The sequence below is a fragment of the Heterocephalus glaber genome, unplaced genomic scaffold, assembly GCF_053883595.1.
Source record: "Heterocephalus glaber isolate CG9 unplaced genomic scaffold, H.glaber_assembly_v1.0 deba00001444, whole genome shotgun sequence".
Classification (NCBI taxonomy): Eukaryota; Metazoa; Chordata; class Mammalia; order Rodentia; family Bathyergidae; genus Heterocephalus; species Heterocephalus glaber.
In genome coordinates this window covers 6,408,900-6,425,227 of record NW_028258297.1, presented here as the reverse complement: position 1 = coordinate 6,425,227, position 16,328 = coordinate 6,408,900, and the positions used below count along the sequence as shown (strand labels likewise).

Genomic DNA, 16,328 nt, shown 5'->3' with positions numbered 1-16,328 from the left:
TCCCCGCAGCACTGAAAAATCATCAGCACCTGAGGAGGCCATGGGCAGGGGCTGATTGAATTTGAATCTGTCGGTCTGTTGTAATGAGAGTCTGGAGGCTCCTCCAGGCTTGTTCGGACAGGTCCATACCACGTGGGGCTGCATGAGCAAAGCCAGGGCACACAACACCCACAGGGCGATTCCACTGAAGCACTTCAGAACTCCACACAAATCCCACACACACCCTGTATTTAGTATGTTCACATATACATACACAGATGCAATAAAAACGAGGAGGAAAACATCTCCAAGTGACCCAGTGGGGAGGGGACTGGGATGGAGGCCAGGAGGTGGCAGGTGCATCTGAGGGACTTTCACCTTGCTGTAGTTTAAATGTCCTATTGCCATAGTGCGTGCCTGTGTCCCCTGCTTAGATATATACACAAAACACATGTTAACACAGAGGGCATAGCCTGACCCATGCCTGACCTCAGCCAAGCCTCTGAGGCTATAGTTGTGACCATAGGTCAAGGGAGAAGGGAGGAAGAAAAGTGTTTCAGAGCCTTGAAGGCTGGAATCTGGATTCAGGGCTGGCAATGCCCCTCAGGTGTTCAGTAGGGACAGAGAGACACCGCTCAGCTGGCTGCGCTGAAGCAATACCCAGCTCTCCTGGAGGAGCTATCTGCCAAGAAAACTATTGAACTACATAAAAATCCATCCCTGAAATCCCAGAGGTGTCCTTAGAGTACAGCGAGGCCTTTAAATTAGATGGGGGGGGGGCAGGTTTTGCTTGTAACTTGATTTCAGGTTAGTTGAGGGCTGGTGGCCAAAGAGTGGTGGCTGGCCCTGGCTGAGGTCACCCACTAAAGTCCCACCATATTGGCGGCGAAGGGAACCCCAGCCCCACCGAGAATTGGAAGTGACAGGCACATGTTCCCATGGAAACTCAGCTGCACAGAATCATCTGGAAATTCTGCTGAAGAGGGGCTAGGTTCAGAGCTTGAAGGGAAGGGAGGGTTGGAGGTTGAGACTAGGTGGAGAGGGCCCATCTATGTCTACCATTTGCCACTCCTGGGAGAGGCCAAGCAGGGGGCTGAGAATGGCAGAAGTCATCAGAATATTTCAGAGGCCCTGAGGTGGGTGACAAGGCCGTGGCAGAACACGACTTCAGGAAGGGACAGCCGGTGGGGCCGGGAGAGACACCAGGAAACCCCACCAGGCAGAGGCCAGAGAAGCAGCACCAAGACCCTGAGGTGCCCAGCTCCGCTTGTGTGTGGGCCCCTAGGACAAGGTCCTGCAGGGACTTCCTCTGCGTCCTAAGCCCAAGTCCCCCCTCAGGATGGTCACATCCATCCTTCCTTGAAGGTCCAAAGCTCCATCAGCCCCAGCCAGATCCCCTCAAGAACCCTCCCAGCTCTTTTAGCTTCTCTCCTTCCAGGGCCGCTCCTGGGTCCAGCACCCCTCCCCCTCTGCCCTGTCCCTTGAGCAGGCTGCACCTCCTGGGCCTCCTCTCATGAGGTTCCCTGTCCCCCCATTTAGCAGAGTCTCTCCCCTCTGCCCCTGCAGCCCACTTCTCTGAAGGATGGCTCTTGGGGAAGGCACACACCCCTGCCTGTGCCAGGGAGTCCCCCATCTGTCCTCCGGAGCAGTCCTGACTGTCACGGCAAGCCAAGTGCAGGTGGCAGTGACTTGCTCAAGCCCACGTGGCTGCTGCGAAGTGGAGCTGGGATCCAAGAGGAGCCCAGTGATCACCTTGCTCCCAAGGAGCTCAGTTCCCAGCCCTCTCTGTCCCCTCCTCCTCCCTCAATGCCACTGGCAGCCCCCCCATCTCTGTAGGCTTTCGGTGCTGGGGGCTGGGGACCGAGTACTCAGTCTTCTTTGCCACCCCGTGGCCCCCAGCACATTGCTCCCTACCCTTCACCGCAGCCCTCAGCATCCACACACTCCCAGCCTTGCCCTGGAGCAGGCTCAGCCACCCAGCTGCCACTGTCTGCATCCAGCAGAGGGTGATGATCAGTCCCCGAGAGCCTCACTGGCCACCAGGAGAAGCTGGGATTTTCTTCCGAATGAAGCAGGAACCCCAGAAGAGCAGAGGAGAGAGGGGAGTCTCCAGGGAGGTTTGACCAGATCCTCTCTGGATGCTTTGTGAGGAAGAGATTGTGGAGACAGGGCAGCTGCTGGGGGCCATTGTGGGGGAACCTGGACCAGGGCAGGCAAGAAAGTCTCTATCCAATTCCCCTCACTTCCCTGGCAAGGGCTGGAAAAGCCCTAGTCCTGGCCAGAAAGTCCAAGGGCTGAGGACAGAGAGGCCCAGGAAGTGGAGGAAGTTGTTATGGGAGGGGGCTCCCTTAGTCCATTGGCTTTGGTGTTCACCAACCCTGGCCCCCGTCTCTGGCTGCCGCAGTTGGGAGTTTGGAAGGCCGCTCTGCATGCAGCATTCCATGTCCTCCAGGCAGGCCTGGTGTTGATTAAACCCAGCCTGCAGGAGTCCATTCTGCTGCACGCTCACAGGCCAGGGCTTCGGACCGAGCTGGGAGCCCGTGGCTGTCCTGAAAGGCCTGGTGCCAGCCTAGTAGACTGCTCCAGCAACCTCCAGCATTCAGTCTGTGCCCATGCCCACCCCAAACTGCCTTCCTGTCCCTGCAGAAGGTGCTGCCCAAGCTGGGTGTGGTGGCGCATGCCTGTGATCCCAGCTCTCAGGAGGCTGAGGCAGGAGGATAGCCATGGGCTACATGGGCTACATGGCTACATGGGCTACATGGTGCTTTCAAGGCCAGCTTGAACTACATAGTGAGACCCTGTTCCAAAAATCTAAAAAATAAAATAATGCCGCCTGAGGGCTGGTGGTCCATTGCTGCCTGGGAGCTCAGGCCTGTGGCTTCGGTTCCCCCTCTCCCTGAGCACATTTGGGGTTTGATATGAAGGTACCCCAGGAACCCCTGGAGCAGCTCAAGAGGTGGGGAGGGAGGACTGAGCTGTCTGGTTCCGGATGGACAAACAGTGGGAACGCCAAGGCAGGGTGAGGAGAAAGGGAGGGAGCCTGATAGCCTGGGATGCTGAGCCCTGTGGGATGCACCTCGAGGTGTCACTTGACACTTAGAAAAGCAGAAGGCTCGGGGTCAGGCACTGGGGAGCCCCCTGACCACCCCAGCCTAAGCTTCTGCAACACAGACACCCCTCTCAGGTGTCAACCAAGCCACACCTCTGCACCTCCCGGGGAGAGAGGAGGGCCTCAAGGCAGCTCTGGTGGCCACCGGCTCCCTCCTGACCTCCACTCCAGAGTCGGGGGCTGAGGCAGGTGAAGTCTGAGCAGGAGGGGGACCGGAAGCAGCGCAGGTGCTGGGCCAGGACTGGCCAGGCAGAGGGGACTGATTTAGGGGGACTGGGCCCTGTGGTGGGGAGGCCTGAGGAGCAGAGTGACAGGCGGGTGGCACCGTGAGTGCAGAAGGCCAGGCCCAGGGACAGTGACAACCTGGGGCTCATCGTTAGGGAAGGGGAGAGCCTCAGGTCATTCACTCAGCTCCTGGGTAGCAGCAGCTGCCCTGCACCCTCTGCCCCACCCCAAACACGCCAGAAGATCCCTTCTCACCAACAGACACCAACCGCCCTACCCCAGGACCCCGGGGCCAGTCTCACTTGCTACATCCTGGGCCTCCATACCATCCCCAGCCCAGTCCAGCCTGGGTGTGGCTTGTCATTCCCGTCCATCCCCCACCCTTCCGATAGCCCCCCACACGCGCTTTTCACTGGGCATGGCCACCTAGCCTTTGGGCCAGATGGGGGTCCACACAGTCACTGATCCATCCTCAGGGCTCAGTCCCAGCACTGACAAGATCCTTGCCATGTCCTCCTGGGGCTCGCAGTGCCCATGGACCAGGATGCAGTCTGGCACTTGGGCTGGGGTGCAGAGTGGAGGAGTGGGGCCGCCCAAGGCAGAGGGGACCTGCATGTAAGAGTGAGGGGTGCAGCGGCCCTGGGGACCTGGCTCCTGGTTCAGATTGAGTCCTTTGGCAAGAGGGGCTGCTCCGGGCCTCTGGTGCAGGTCAAGGCTTGATGGCTAGGAGAACTCATCCTAGAGATTTTCGTAGACCAGGTTAACCTCGCTGTCATCCTCAAACTGCTGCCTTTTCTCCTGGGAAAAAAAAGAGGCAGAATGGGTCAGGGGAGAGGAGGAGGTGGTGGAGGAGGAGAAGAAAAAGGAGGAAGAAGAAGAGAAGAAGGGAGAGAAGGAGGAAGAAGGAGAGGAGCAAGAAGAGAAGAGGAAAAAAAAGAAGGAAAGAAGCAAAGAAAAACATCAGGTAGGAAAAGAACAAACTTGCATTAACATAATTTTCGTCAGAGGTGCAGATTGCATCCTGTGCAGCTTCTGCAGGAAGCCTGCCCTCTGCCCAAGCCCAAGTCACCAGTCTCTCCTGCCACCCTGTGCCCAGCCTCCCCTTCCCCATACACTCTATTTTTGGCCTGGGATGTGAGTCCTCCATACCTCCAGTTCCCTGAATGCCTCCTGCTCAGCCTGCAGGACCCATCTTGGGGTCCCTTTAGAAGCCCTGCCTCCCTGCAGCACTGGCCTGGCCCTTCCCTGGAGTCCAGCCCTTGCACTCGGGCTACAAACATCTCTGTGTCCTTGGGGTCACCACCCTTTTCCTGCAGACCAAGGCTCCCAGAGGGCAGAGCCCTGCCTCAGTTTCCTATCCAGCACCCCGAAGCCTGGCCCAGGGTGGGTGCTGCCTAGGATGTCCCAGACATCCTCAGGGTTCCAGGGTGGGAGGCCCTGATCCAGTCAGAACACTGAGAATAGGAGACTCAACTAGTAGTCTCAGACTGGGCTGGGGGGTCGGGAACCAGGCCCTGTGCCTCCCACCTTTCAGGGCTTAACACTACTTTATCCTGTGTGGGGTTCAATGCTCTGGTGCAGATATTGCTCCTTTGCATTCTAGGGTGCACAGCATTGCAGGCAGACATTACTCACCCACTTTACTGAGGAGCAAACTGAGGTTTGAGAGAGAACAGGTGACTAGATAGCAGGCCTCGGGCCCTCAAATGGTGGTTGCAGAACCCTGACTAGGCTGCTCTAGTGGGCAGCAGCTCGGATGCCAGCTCCCACTTCCTCCAGCACCAGCCTGACTGGCCAGGATAGACAGTGTGCTGTGCACACCACTGGGAGTTGTAATTGCCACACTGTGTGTGCTGGGTGACCCAAAAGGTTGTCCTCACACCCAACTATGGTGCGGGGCCTATCTTGGGGCCTCAGTTTATAGTCCAGGAGCCAGGCTCTGGTCCCCAAGCCCTGTGTACCTGGGAGGGAGGACTCTGGGCGGGGAGCGGGCTGTCTGCCTCGCTCTCGATGTAGGCGTAGACTTCGGTCTCCCGGCGCTGCAGGGCCTGCAGGAGACACAGTGCCCAGGCAGGGGCAGGTCATGAAGGGGCTCCCAGCCTTCCTGCTTGTCCCAACCCTGCCTGGTACCCACAGCCACTGCTGCCATCCACCCTTGCTCCTGGATCAAAACTCCGGCCCCTATGAGGGTCCTCCCCACTCACCCACACCCTCTAGGACCCTCCCCACAAACTGTTCCAGGCTCACAGGTGACCTAGGCACCCACTGGAGTTACCTCCTGTCCATCAAGCTTATACCCTGCTGAGAGGCCTCTGCAGCCCCGCCCTGGCTCTCAGGGCGCCCCCTTCCCTCCATGCCTGGGCTCTGGTCAGTCCCAGATGCTTCTCCTTGGGAATTCAAGCAACCACAGCCCCGCACAATCCAGGCATCCTTCCAAGAAGCCCCAGGGAATGGTGAACTCAGCCTGGGCTGGGGGCTATCATGATGAAGCATGTGCCCCATAGCCTCCCCCTGGACTGTGGGAGCCCCCTGAGGGCAGGGATGTGCCTGGTTAGTCTCTGGGTTCCTGAGCATACTGCTGGTCTTAGCACAGCAAGAGGGGCACCAGATGAGCCATGGTAAGGTGACACCTCCCTCACTTGTGTGTGTCCTAGGGCCCACTGAAGAGACCTGACAGGAGTAAGAAAAACCAAGGCTCTGAAGTCAAATATGACTAGGTTCAACTCTTGGCTGTGATATCTGCCCCCCATGGCAACCCCTTAATTTCTCTCTGCCTCAGTTTCCCCAACTATACAATGGGAATGATCGCATGTATTTTGCAGGCTTTGATCCAGGATCAAATGAGATACTGTACCTAAAGGGCCCTGCACAGAGAGTTAGGCAAACAGTAGGTGCTTAATAAGCAGCTTCTGAATGAACATCAAAGAAGACAAAATGCTGCACCCTCCTTCTGCAGCCGAAGCCTGGACTCACCCTCAGACCCCACTGGGCTCCAGAGCAGAACCGAACAACAGCCTAAGCAAGAGGCAGAAGCCTTGCCTTGCCATGTATGTGTCATACAGATGCTGGCTCGTTGCCAAGGAGGCAGTTTCCCTGGCAACAGTCAAGCAGGGGTTGCCAAGGCAGGCTGGAGAGACAGGTGGTGCTCAGAGGCAAGAGGAGGGTGGGGAGCAGGGGGAGGAGGGAGGGAGGCATGCGAGGCAGCCGGGCATGAAAATCTGTGTAATAAACCGTTTGGCGCTTGGGAGACCCTCACTTCAAGGGCATCAGACACAGGGATGACGGAGCTCCCTTGGGGTCCCGTTCAAGAGGTCTCTGAGCCAGCAAGAGCAGGGTGTTGGGAGAGGGGCTTCCAACTGGCCCCCTCCCCAAGGAGGAGCTGTATTTCCAGGGGAAGGAAACTTGCAAGCTTTTCTCCACCTGTGCAGGTCTTTGTGCCCCCCCCCCGCCCCTGCAGGGCACTAGCCTCCCGTGGCACAAGGACAGACAGACCATGCTCTTCAGCCACTCTGTCAGAGCAGCCCCCAGACCTTCTGGCATCTCACAGAATTGATGGCTGCACTGAGCTGGATGTTTCCGGTCACAGAGGGGTGACAGGGAGAGCCCCCTTGCCACATCTCAGCTGAAAGGGAGACCTGGGGTCCCACAGGTAGATCCCTCTGCCCCACACCCAGCACACCTGGACTAACAGAGCCAGAGAAGAGCACCCCACAGGCCCTGGACCCACAGGGAGTGCGGGTGGGGCTTACACAGTGACTGGGCAGGAGCAGCTGTGGAGCTGAGGCCAGGCCAGGCCACAGAGAAGGCCACCGCTTAGCAGCTGCAGCGTGAAGCCTTTGACAAGCTCTGACCTGTGGGCTGCATTTGTATTCAGGGTGTGACCCAAAGCAGCAGGCAGGGAAATGCTGGGCGCAGCCTTGTTCCAGCCTTCCCTGGCTGTGCCTGCTGGGGAAGACTGCTGGCCTCAGGGTTGTGGCAGCCAAGCTGGCCAGGCTATGATACCCCAGGGCTGTGCTGGTCCCAGCTAGGGTTGTCCTGGGCTGTGCTGGGCTGGCCTGGCTCTGCACGGCAGTGGTGTTTGAGATCCAGGTCCTGCAAGCCCTCCTGCCTGCTGCTGCCCCGTGAGTAACCACGCTGACCCAATTTGTTGTCAGCCCAGCAAGTGCGTGAAGGCAGTGCCAAGGGCGTCCTCCAGGTGGGCTGAGGGCTGCACAAAGTCACTCCCTGGGCCTGAGCCTAATCTGAAGGTCCTGGCACTGGGGGCTATGGGTGAGATCTGGGATGCTGGCTAGAAAGCAGTAGTCTCACAGGAGAGGAGAACCTGGCTCTAGGTCACCACTGAATCACAGTTGTGCCTTAGAAAGGTCTCTCCGCCTGCTGCTTGTAACAGCAAGAATGGGGACACAGGGCCAGGAGGAGGCGGGGAGTAAAACTCATGGAGGCGTCTGGACACGGCTGAGAGACTGCAAAGCACAGTGCTGACAGCCCACATTTGCCACCGGTGTCCCCTCCGCCCTGCATGAGGCTCCATGGAACCCAGGAAACCCTAGAAGTAAGAACAGTGCTGGCCCCAGCTGGTGTGGGGGAGAAGGGGCTTGAGATGGACAATGATCACCTAAGCCAAAGGTGGCTGTGACGGCCGTGGAGAGAGTGGGGAAGGATGACAGGAGGCTGAGTGGGAGAGGGGGCTGGAAGGGCCTGTCCGAGGGCAGGAGGAACAGGGTCTCAGCAGGGCAGCCCCAGAGAAGCTTCCCGAGCAGGGGAACCCCAGGAGGACAGCAGCGGGTACCCTGGTATGTTCAGGAAGCAGCACATGCGATGGCTTCCCCCAGAGGCTGTGACTCTGGGGAGCCGGGAATCCCCAAAGGGCCATCAGTGGTGGTCCTGAGAATCATGTCACAGACCCAGCTGCAGTTGGGAATGGACTAAGGGTCCCCTGCTGGGCTCTGAAACCCATCACATCTGTGACTTGGGCATCCCAGGGGCCTCACAAGCCCTCCTGCCCACCTTCCCTGGTGAGCAGACCTGAGCCCCAGCGACCCCTCTTCCAGGTGCCACGGCCTTTCTCCCCATCTTTGGGGCGGAGAGGGGGCTTCTCTCATGAGGTCACTGCTGCTCTACTCCTTCATAGCCCCAAGAGGCCTTTGCCACACCAAAGGGTCTAAGCAGAGGGGCAGGGTGGGTTAGTGACTCAGTGGGTCGCTCTGGCTACAGAGAGGGATGGAGTAAAAACAGGCCCACCGATAAGGCAGCCCAGGCAAGAGATCGGGCAGGGAGCAGGAGAACCGGATTTTGGGCCGGTTCTGGAGCAAGGCTTGCTGATCGATCAGATCTAGGCGATGATGGAAAGAGGCAAGGAAAAGACAGCCTCAAAACGTTCAGCCTGAGTATCTGAGTCACCCTTTTTTACAGTGAGGGCAGCGATGGGGAGAGGTGCTCAGCCGGAAAAGAGCTGCAGTCTGACCAGAGAAGCCGATTCGGAATCCAAGCAGAAGTGGGTCTGCTGTTCAGTGACCTCTGCGGAAACGTGGGGATGGTCCAGGATGTGGGCGACATTCAGAAACCGGAGGCCCAATGTGGTCAGCCGGGAGGAGCGTGTAGATAAAGAGAGGGGTTTCCCAGCCGTGCCCCGCCCCCCAGTCCACGTTGACTACAGTGTTTAAAGGTCCGGGTTCCACAGTTCTTGAGGAGGAACCGTGAATGGGGGCAGAGGAGGTGCGGCAGTGAGTCGGAGCCGGTAACAAGGAGGAAGGTTGTTGGGGGCGGGTCAGATGCCGCTGATCCATCCGGGACGGTGAGGACCAAGAACTGCGCGTTGGATTCAACACTGGCGCTATGCGTGACCCTGCTAGAGGAGAGGCGGCTGAAGGCCTCCCTGAGAGGGCCAGGACCAGGACGGGGAGGGAGAGACACAGTGAAAGCAAGCGAGAATTTGGATGACTCTCGGAGGAGTTCTTTTAGTGGGAATCTCGGACAAAAAGGAAGCAGCTGGGGCGGGTGGGGCGGCTCAAAAGATAAGAAATTTAAGGAGCTGGGCATGGTGGCTATGACTATAATCCCAGTACTCTGGGAGGCTGAGGCAGGAGGGTCCCAAATTGGAGCTCAGTCCATGCAATTTAGTGATTTAGCAAGACCCTGTCTCAAAATTTAAAAATAAAAAAGGCCTGGGACCTAGCTCAGGGTGAAGGCCCGGGTTCTATCTCTAGTACCACCAAAACAAACAAACAAAACCAGAACAGAGGCCGGGGGATTTAGCTCAGTGGTTTCGATGCCTGCTGTGCAAGCACAAGGACCTGAGTTCGATCCCTGGTACCAAAAACAAACAAACAAAACAAAAACAGAACAGAGGTCATAGCCTGTTGGCAAGCTACGAGTGCAGTATTGTATCACCATCCTCATTTCAGACATTGTGGAACCAAGACTCAGATAGTACAAGTAACAGAACCAGCGAGCAAAAGTACAAGGCTTTGCTCTCTAATCTCTCTGACCCACTCTAAATCCAGAGTCTTCCTAGGCCTTGTTTTTTTGTTTTTTGGGTTTTTTTGGTACCGGAGATCGAACTCAGGTCCTTGCACTTGCACAGCAGGCTGCGAAACCACTGAGCTAAATCCCCGGCCCTAGGCCTTGTTTTTAAAACCAAATTGGGGTAGCATAGTTCTTTTTTTTCCTTCTTTATGTTACACAATATCGAACACTTTTCCATATAACACATTTAAAAGGAGAAATATATAAACCTACAATCGTACAGGCAGATAGCTCACTTCTCTTAACAGCTGATAAAACAGACAAATATCAATCAGGATCAATAAGGATATGGAATATTTGAACAACATAAGCAACTTTTTTTTTCTTTTTTCAGTACTGGAGATTGAACCCAAGGCATTTCCACTGAGCTACTTACCAGTCCTTTTTATTTATTTATTTTAACTTTGAGATAAAGTCTCACATATGCTTCTTGGCCTTCTGGCTAAGATCAGGTGAGATAAGGTCTCACAGAGCTGCCCAATCTGGGCTTCAATTTGTGACCCTCCTGCCTCAGCCTCCCAGAGCATTAGGATCACAGGTGTGTGCCACCACACCCAGCTATGATCAACATACTTGACCTAATTGACATATGGGACACACAAGTTTGTTTCAAGTGCACACAGAATATGAGCTGAGCCGCAAAGTAAGTCTCAAAATATTTAAAAGGATTAAAATATATGATCTTGACAGAAGTAGCCAGAAATAAAAAATAGAATAATAACTAGAAAACAATTAAAAATTCAAAAATTAAGCAAAAGATTTTAAAATAACCAATGAGACAAGAAAGAATCCTCCATGGACATTTAGACTAAAAGATAATGAGAATACAAAATAAAAAATCATACCAGGCTAGCACATGCCGGGCCTTGGGTTTGATTCCTAGCAACACACACACACACACACACACACACACCCCTCATGGAATGTAGCTAAAGCCATATTTAAAGAGAAGTTCATAACATAAATGGAAGCCAGGCATAATGGTGGATGCTTACAATACCAGCATTCAGGAGGCTGAGGCAGGAGGATCAAAAGTTCAAGGCCAGCCTGGGCTACATAACAAGACCCTGTCTCACAAACAACAATTGAAGGCCAGGGATTTAGCTCAGTGGTTCAGACGCCTACCTCAAAAGTGGAAGGACCTGTACAAAAAAAAAAAAAGATAGTTGGGTGGGGTGACACCCATGTGTAATCCCAGCACTATGGGAGGCTGAGGCAGGAGGACCACAGGTAAAACCCATTTCAAAATAAAAAAGGGCTGGAGGACCAGGGATTCAGCTCAGTGGTTCCACCACCTTCCTTGAAAGCACAAGGTTCTGAGTTCAATCCTCAGTACCAAAAAGAAAAATAAGGCCTGGAGATGGAGCTCAGAGTGAAGGCCTTGGGTTCAATACCTAGTACTGGAAAAAAAATGAGAGGAAAAAAGAAAACTATTTAAATATCTATACAAAGAAAGTAGAAGGAAGAATACACACACACACACACACACACACACACACACACACACGCCTTCCCCAGAGTTTCTGAACAACACAAAGCTGCCCCATCATCACCCCTGTTCATCCTGTTCATCATCACACTGGAAGTCTTAGCCAGTGCAATTAACCAGGAAAGGAAGGAAGGGATGGTGGGAGTTTTAAACAAAAGGACGATTAGGGAAAGGAAAAAGTGAAACTTCCATCGTCATAAATGACACAACTAAGCTCATAGAAAACCCAAAGGTATTTACAGAGAAACTGTCAGAATTAATGAGTGAATTTGGCAAGATCACTCTATATAATGCCAGTACATAAAAATCAACCATATCTCTATGTGCCAGTAATCAATGCGTAGAAAACAACATGAAAACAGGGACAACACCTGCACCTAACACCTTACCAAGAGCACCAGTGAGCTAAGGATGAGATGTCCTACACAGAGCCACCTGCACAGTGGGGCCCCATTGTCACTGGTGCCTTTATCACTGTCACTACTGGTGCTTGTCTCTGTCCAGAAACAGCCCCAACCTGTAGACCTTGCCTCAAGGGTCAGCAAAGTCCTGAGGCCTCCCATTGCCACCCCTCTGGTCCTAAGACCTCCCTGGGCCACCTGTGTCCCCTGCAGGCTGCTGGACCTCTTTGTGACCCTCTGGAGAAGTCACCCTCAGCCCCAGAGGCTGCCACACAAGGGCAAGAAAGTCGCTCAGGCAAAAATAAGTCTCTTCCATTAAAAAAAATCTCATAGAAGGCTATTCACGTGGAAAAACGTTCATGGAATATTGTAACACGAAAAAACAGCTGTGCGACTGTAATTTTTCAAAAGTAGGGGGGCTGGGGTGCAGCTCAGTGGTGGTGTGTGCGCCTAGCACCGGTGCGGCCCTGGGGTCTCTCCAAAATAAATACGGTGTGCACATACCGCTCACTTCCATGTATTTATAGAAAAAAGATGAGAAGGTATAGAAGTCGACATTTTTAGTATTTATCCTGGAAGAAGATGGGAATATGACGATGTGAGTTGTTATGTATGTCTGTGTATTGTGTGGAGAGAGAAAGAGAGATCCATCTAACAGCTGATACCAGAATCGCTCCCAGGGAAAGTGGCATGAGTTGCTGGGAGAGGGGAGCCGGTTTGGGGAAGTGAGGCCCGCAGGAAGCAGCAGCAGCGCCGATTCCCTGGGGAGGGGAGACTAAGGGCCCTCTCTGAGCTGTCCTGCTCTCCCTGGAGCCGTGGGCACTGCCCCGTGGGGACAGTCCCTCAGCCACACCACCGCCCCTCCTCAGCACACAGGGCCAGATTCTGGACCTGCTTTTGTGGGGTCCCTAAGTCTCCTGTGTGCATCTGGGTGGTGGGGACAGGAATGGTGGCACCGGGAAGCCTGTGGGACCCCTGTGGAGGGGTCAGGAGCCCAGGCCAGTGGCTCTGTGTCTCATGGGACTGAGATCCCACTGACACAGGGTGGTACTTACCCTTCAGTCTCCCTGCAGCGAGCGAACATGTTACTCGTAGTGCCGAAAGGCATATGTCACTGGACAAGGACATTCCTCAGCCTCTGGCCACAGCCACTGGACAGACAGGCCTGTGCTGGCCATGGGTAGGCAGGGTGGGCAGAGCCTCCTGTTCCTTCTCCACCTAATTATGAAGACTGCTTGCGAAACAACAAGGTGTGGGATAAACAGGGTCCAAGGCTCGTGACTCTAAGGACGTAAGGCAGTGTCTGCATGTGGTGGGGGAACACAGTGCCAACAACTGAAAATCATAGCTGTCAAGGGTGTAGAGTGGCGTCTGCCCTTTCTTTCTTTCAGTGATTGCTGTTGTTGCAGCTGTGATGTTTGTGCAATAATAACAGGAAGAAGCTGGCAGGCAGGTCGACGTCATTTGGTCAGATGAGGAAATTTGTTCTTTCCTTACCGACCCTCGCCCTTGCTGCCCCCTTGTTCCAGAAGGGAAAGGGTGTGCCAGAGAGGGGGCAGGGTGGCTCCCCACATATGTGCACCTAATACCAGGGTCCCCACATGTGGGCTCTCCTTTCACCGTTACGGAAATTCCACAAGGTAGGAATAATTTTGCCCACTTTACAGATGAGCAAACTGAGGCTCAGACAGGTGCCACAGTGGGTACAGACTGAGCAAGGGAATCAGAGCCTGATGTAGGCCTGGAGAGGTGGCAGAGCCCAGGCCCTGGGACTCACCGTGTAGACAGATTCTGCAGTGGGCTGCGAGGGTTGGCTGGCACATCTTGGGTCTGGGCACGACTGGGTGGGATGCTTCCTTGGAACTAGCTTTTGTTTCTGTCAGGAGAAAGGAGCCAGGGCTGTCGGGGCTGTTGACGTGTGGTCCCCTGGTTTCCCTTCCTTCATGGGCCCCACCAGAGGAAATGATGGTGGATTTGGATTTTTCCTGAGGCCACACAGAAGTAAATCACTCCAGCCAGCCCTCTGGGGAGAGGTGGGAAATGGCTCCAAGACCTGATCAAGCCACCCATGTGCCTGGAACCAGAAGAAAGGACAACAGCCCACACGGGCACTGTTGTGGGCAAAGCACATGGCTCAGAGAGGCCAGTGTGGCAGGGCCCTGGCCTGAGCCAAGGCTGGGGTCCCACTGTGCCCCTTGCTGGCTCTGGACTGGAGTTAACCACTCTCCTGGCCTCAGTGTCTCCAGCATAGGGCCCAGGCAGTAGTTGGCTGGCACTCCCATGGCACCGGGGGAGCAGTCTGTCACCCACACACGCTTGTTGGCACCTCTGTTAGCCAGGCACCAGGAAGAGGGGACACTGTCCAGCACTGTGAGTATGGTGGACGGCAGGGACCATCGTTTCCTGCGGCTGAGATGCTAACGGAAGCCAAGGCTGGGGCAGCCAGCCAGGAAGGCACAGGGCTGGGGCGACAGTTGAAGACACTGAGGGAGGCAGACTGGACGTCCCCCTCACCGCAGGCTCCACGCTGCCAGCGGTAGAGCAACAACGGTCTCATCTCAGGGCAGGAGCTAATTAAAATCCCTGGCCACCCGCCAATCCCCAGCCCATTTACTCCAGGATTAGCTCTCGAGAGCTACTTAACTCACAGGCAGAAGCCAGTGCCGCCCGGGTCACAGGATCTGACTGTTGGGAGCACAAGGCCAGGCAGGGCTCTGCTTTATCTCTGTGTCCCTCGGGAAACCTGCAGACAAGTCCTCAGATCGGCTCAGTTCCCCACACAAGGAAGTGAAGGCTCGGAGGGGATCGGAAACTCGTGAAGCTGCACAGCCAGGAAGTGGCAGAGGCAGGATTTGAACCCAGTATGCTAGCTGACAATACCACTCCTCCATTTTGTTGCAGTGTATAGGTCTCACAGACAGAGGTAGGAGCCAGCATCTGGGGCACACTTTACAGTTTACTAAGACCCCCCTCCCCCGACTTGTCCTTGTTTCCATTTTATTCTCCTAACACCCCAAGGAGGCGGGCATTGAACAGAAGTGGGACTGAGGCTTGTCCAGCTGATAAATGGCTGCCCTTGAAGCTATCCCAGATGCCTGGTCCTCAAATCCGGTGCCAGGTCCCTGTGCCACCTGGAAGGCACTGTTACAGTCAGGGGCCTCTGAGCCAGCCGCCAGGGACACCACCCAGGCCACAGAGTGTGAGCTTGCAGGCCGTGGCTGACCCAGGGGGCTGAAGGTGGGGCCCCAAAAGGTCAAGGGCACACAGTATTTGTACTTGGTGGGAGTGGGGCAAGCAGGGCAGGGAAGAGGACAGGTTTGGACTTTCCAAGGCTCTCTGTGCTGCCTGCGGGTGGATTGGAGGCTGGGCACTGGGGGACAAGGCAGGGGTCTCCCGACAGGAGCCCATCCTGTGGGGGCTGAGCAGCCTGGGCTAGGTCCTGCCGGGCAGAGGGAGCTCCCTTGAAAACAGGGGGCCATGTCTCCTCACTGGGGGCGGTGTGGCGATGCTCTATTGCTTGAGCGTCCCCCTTGGGTTTTTTTGTTTTTTTGGTTTATTTTGGTACCGGAGATCGAACTCAGGACCTTGCACTTGTGAGGCAGGCACCGGAACCACTGAACTAGATCCCCGGCCCTCGAGTGTCCCCCTTGGCAGTAGGTAGTGGTTAGGGCCACCAGGCCTGGCCCAGGACCCAGTGCTCCACACCAAGGTCCTGCTGTCAATAGCCCAGGAAGCCTACTGAGCCTCAGTTTCCCCCTCTTCAAAATAGAAGTGACAGGTTGCCTTGCCTCTCACATGCCCTGACTATGTACAACTTGGCTTTCTGCTATCACTGTGCCTGTGTCCCTGCTATATGCTGGGCTCCCCCGGCCACTGTGGTCAGCCAGTCCCTGCCCTGCAGGAGCTGCGCTCTGATGGGAGGACAGCATATTTGCAGGAGCCCAGGAGGGTGGCAGAGACCAGGACCCCAGAAGCACATGGGGGAGCCCAGGCTGGGCTGGGGGGAGAGGCTGGATCCAGACAGACTGGGGTGGGACTCGCTGAGGGCTGGATGCACAGGTGAGATCAGCTCCAAGCTCCATGGCCTGGGCCCTGGGCTCCTGGCACCTGAGGCTGTTTGCCAAGATGTAGAGACTTGGGGCCCAGAGTGCTGCTCTGGACACATTAGATGGTGACAGCCCCTGGTCCCACGTCGAGGCCTCACCTCACAGCAGACTTGGGCTGAGCCTGGGGAGGGGTCTGGGCCACATTCTCAACACATGGGGATACAGCCCTCCTCCACAGCTCAGTCACCCCAGAAGTGAACCCCAGGAACAGAGAAGAGCTCTAGGGAAGGAGCCCAGGGTGTGCCAGGACCACCTCGACCCCTCAAGCCAGGTGCAACCCTCACACCTGCTGTCACGCCAGGAGTCATGGCACTACTGCTGCCCGGGAAGGTGACCAGGCCCAGTACTCACAGAGCCTGGAAGCCACACTCCTACCGCAAACCCGTACTGTAGCTCCTGTGCTTGGCACCTCACTGGGGAAACTGAGGCAGGGAGGAGTTAGGCATCCTGTTGGAGCTCATAGAACTGGCAAGTGGCACAAGCTGAATGTGGAC

At 55.6% G+C, this 16,328-nt stretch overlaps 1 protein-coding gene across 3 annotated transcripts in view; it reads right to left on the bottom strand.

The window, feature by feature from the left end:
* Window positions 1-211: 211 nt before the first annotated feature.
* The window catches only part of Nfam1 (NFAT activating protein with ITAM motif 1), a 58,284-nt gene continuing 42,167 nt past the window's right edge, over window positions 212-16,328 (bottom strand). For all 3 annotated transcript variants that reach the window (XM_021258852.2, XM_004845466.3, XM_004845465.3), the window contains 3 exons: window positions 13,506-13,604; window positions 5,275-5,361; window positions 212-4,111 (listed from right to left, as the gene is read on the bottom strand). In XM_021258852.2, the coding sequence (XP_021114511.1) occupies window positions 4,052-4,111; window positions 5,275-5,361; window positions 13,506-13,604 (246 nt within the window). In that variant the 3' untranslated portion in view covers window positions 212-4,051. The remainder of the gene's footprint in view (window positions 4,112-5,274; window positions 5,362-13,505; window positions 13,605-16,328) is intronic.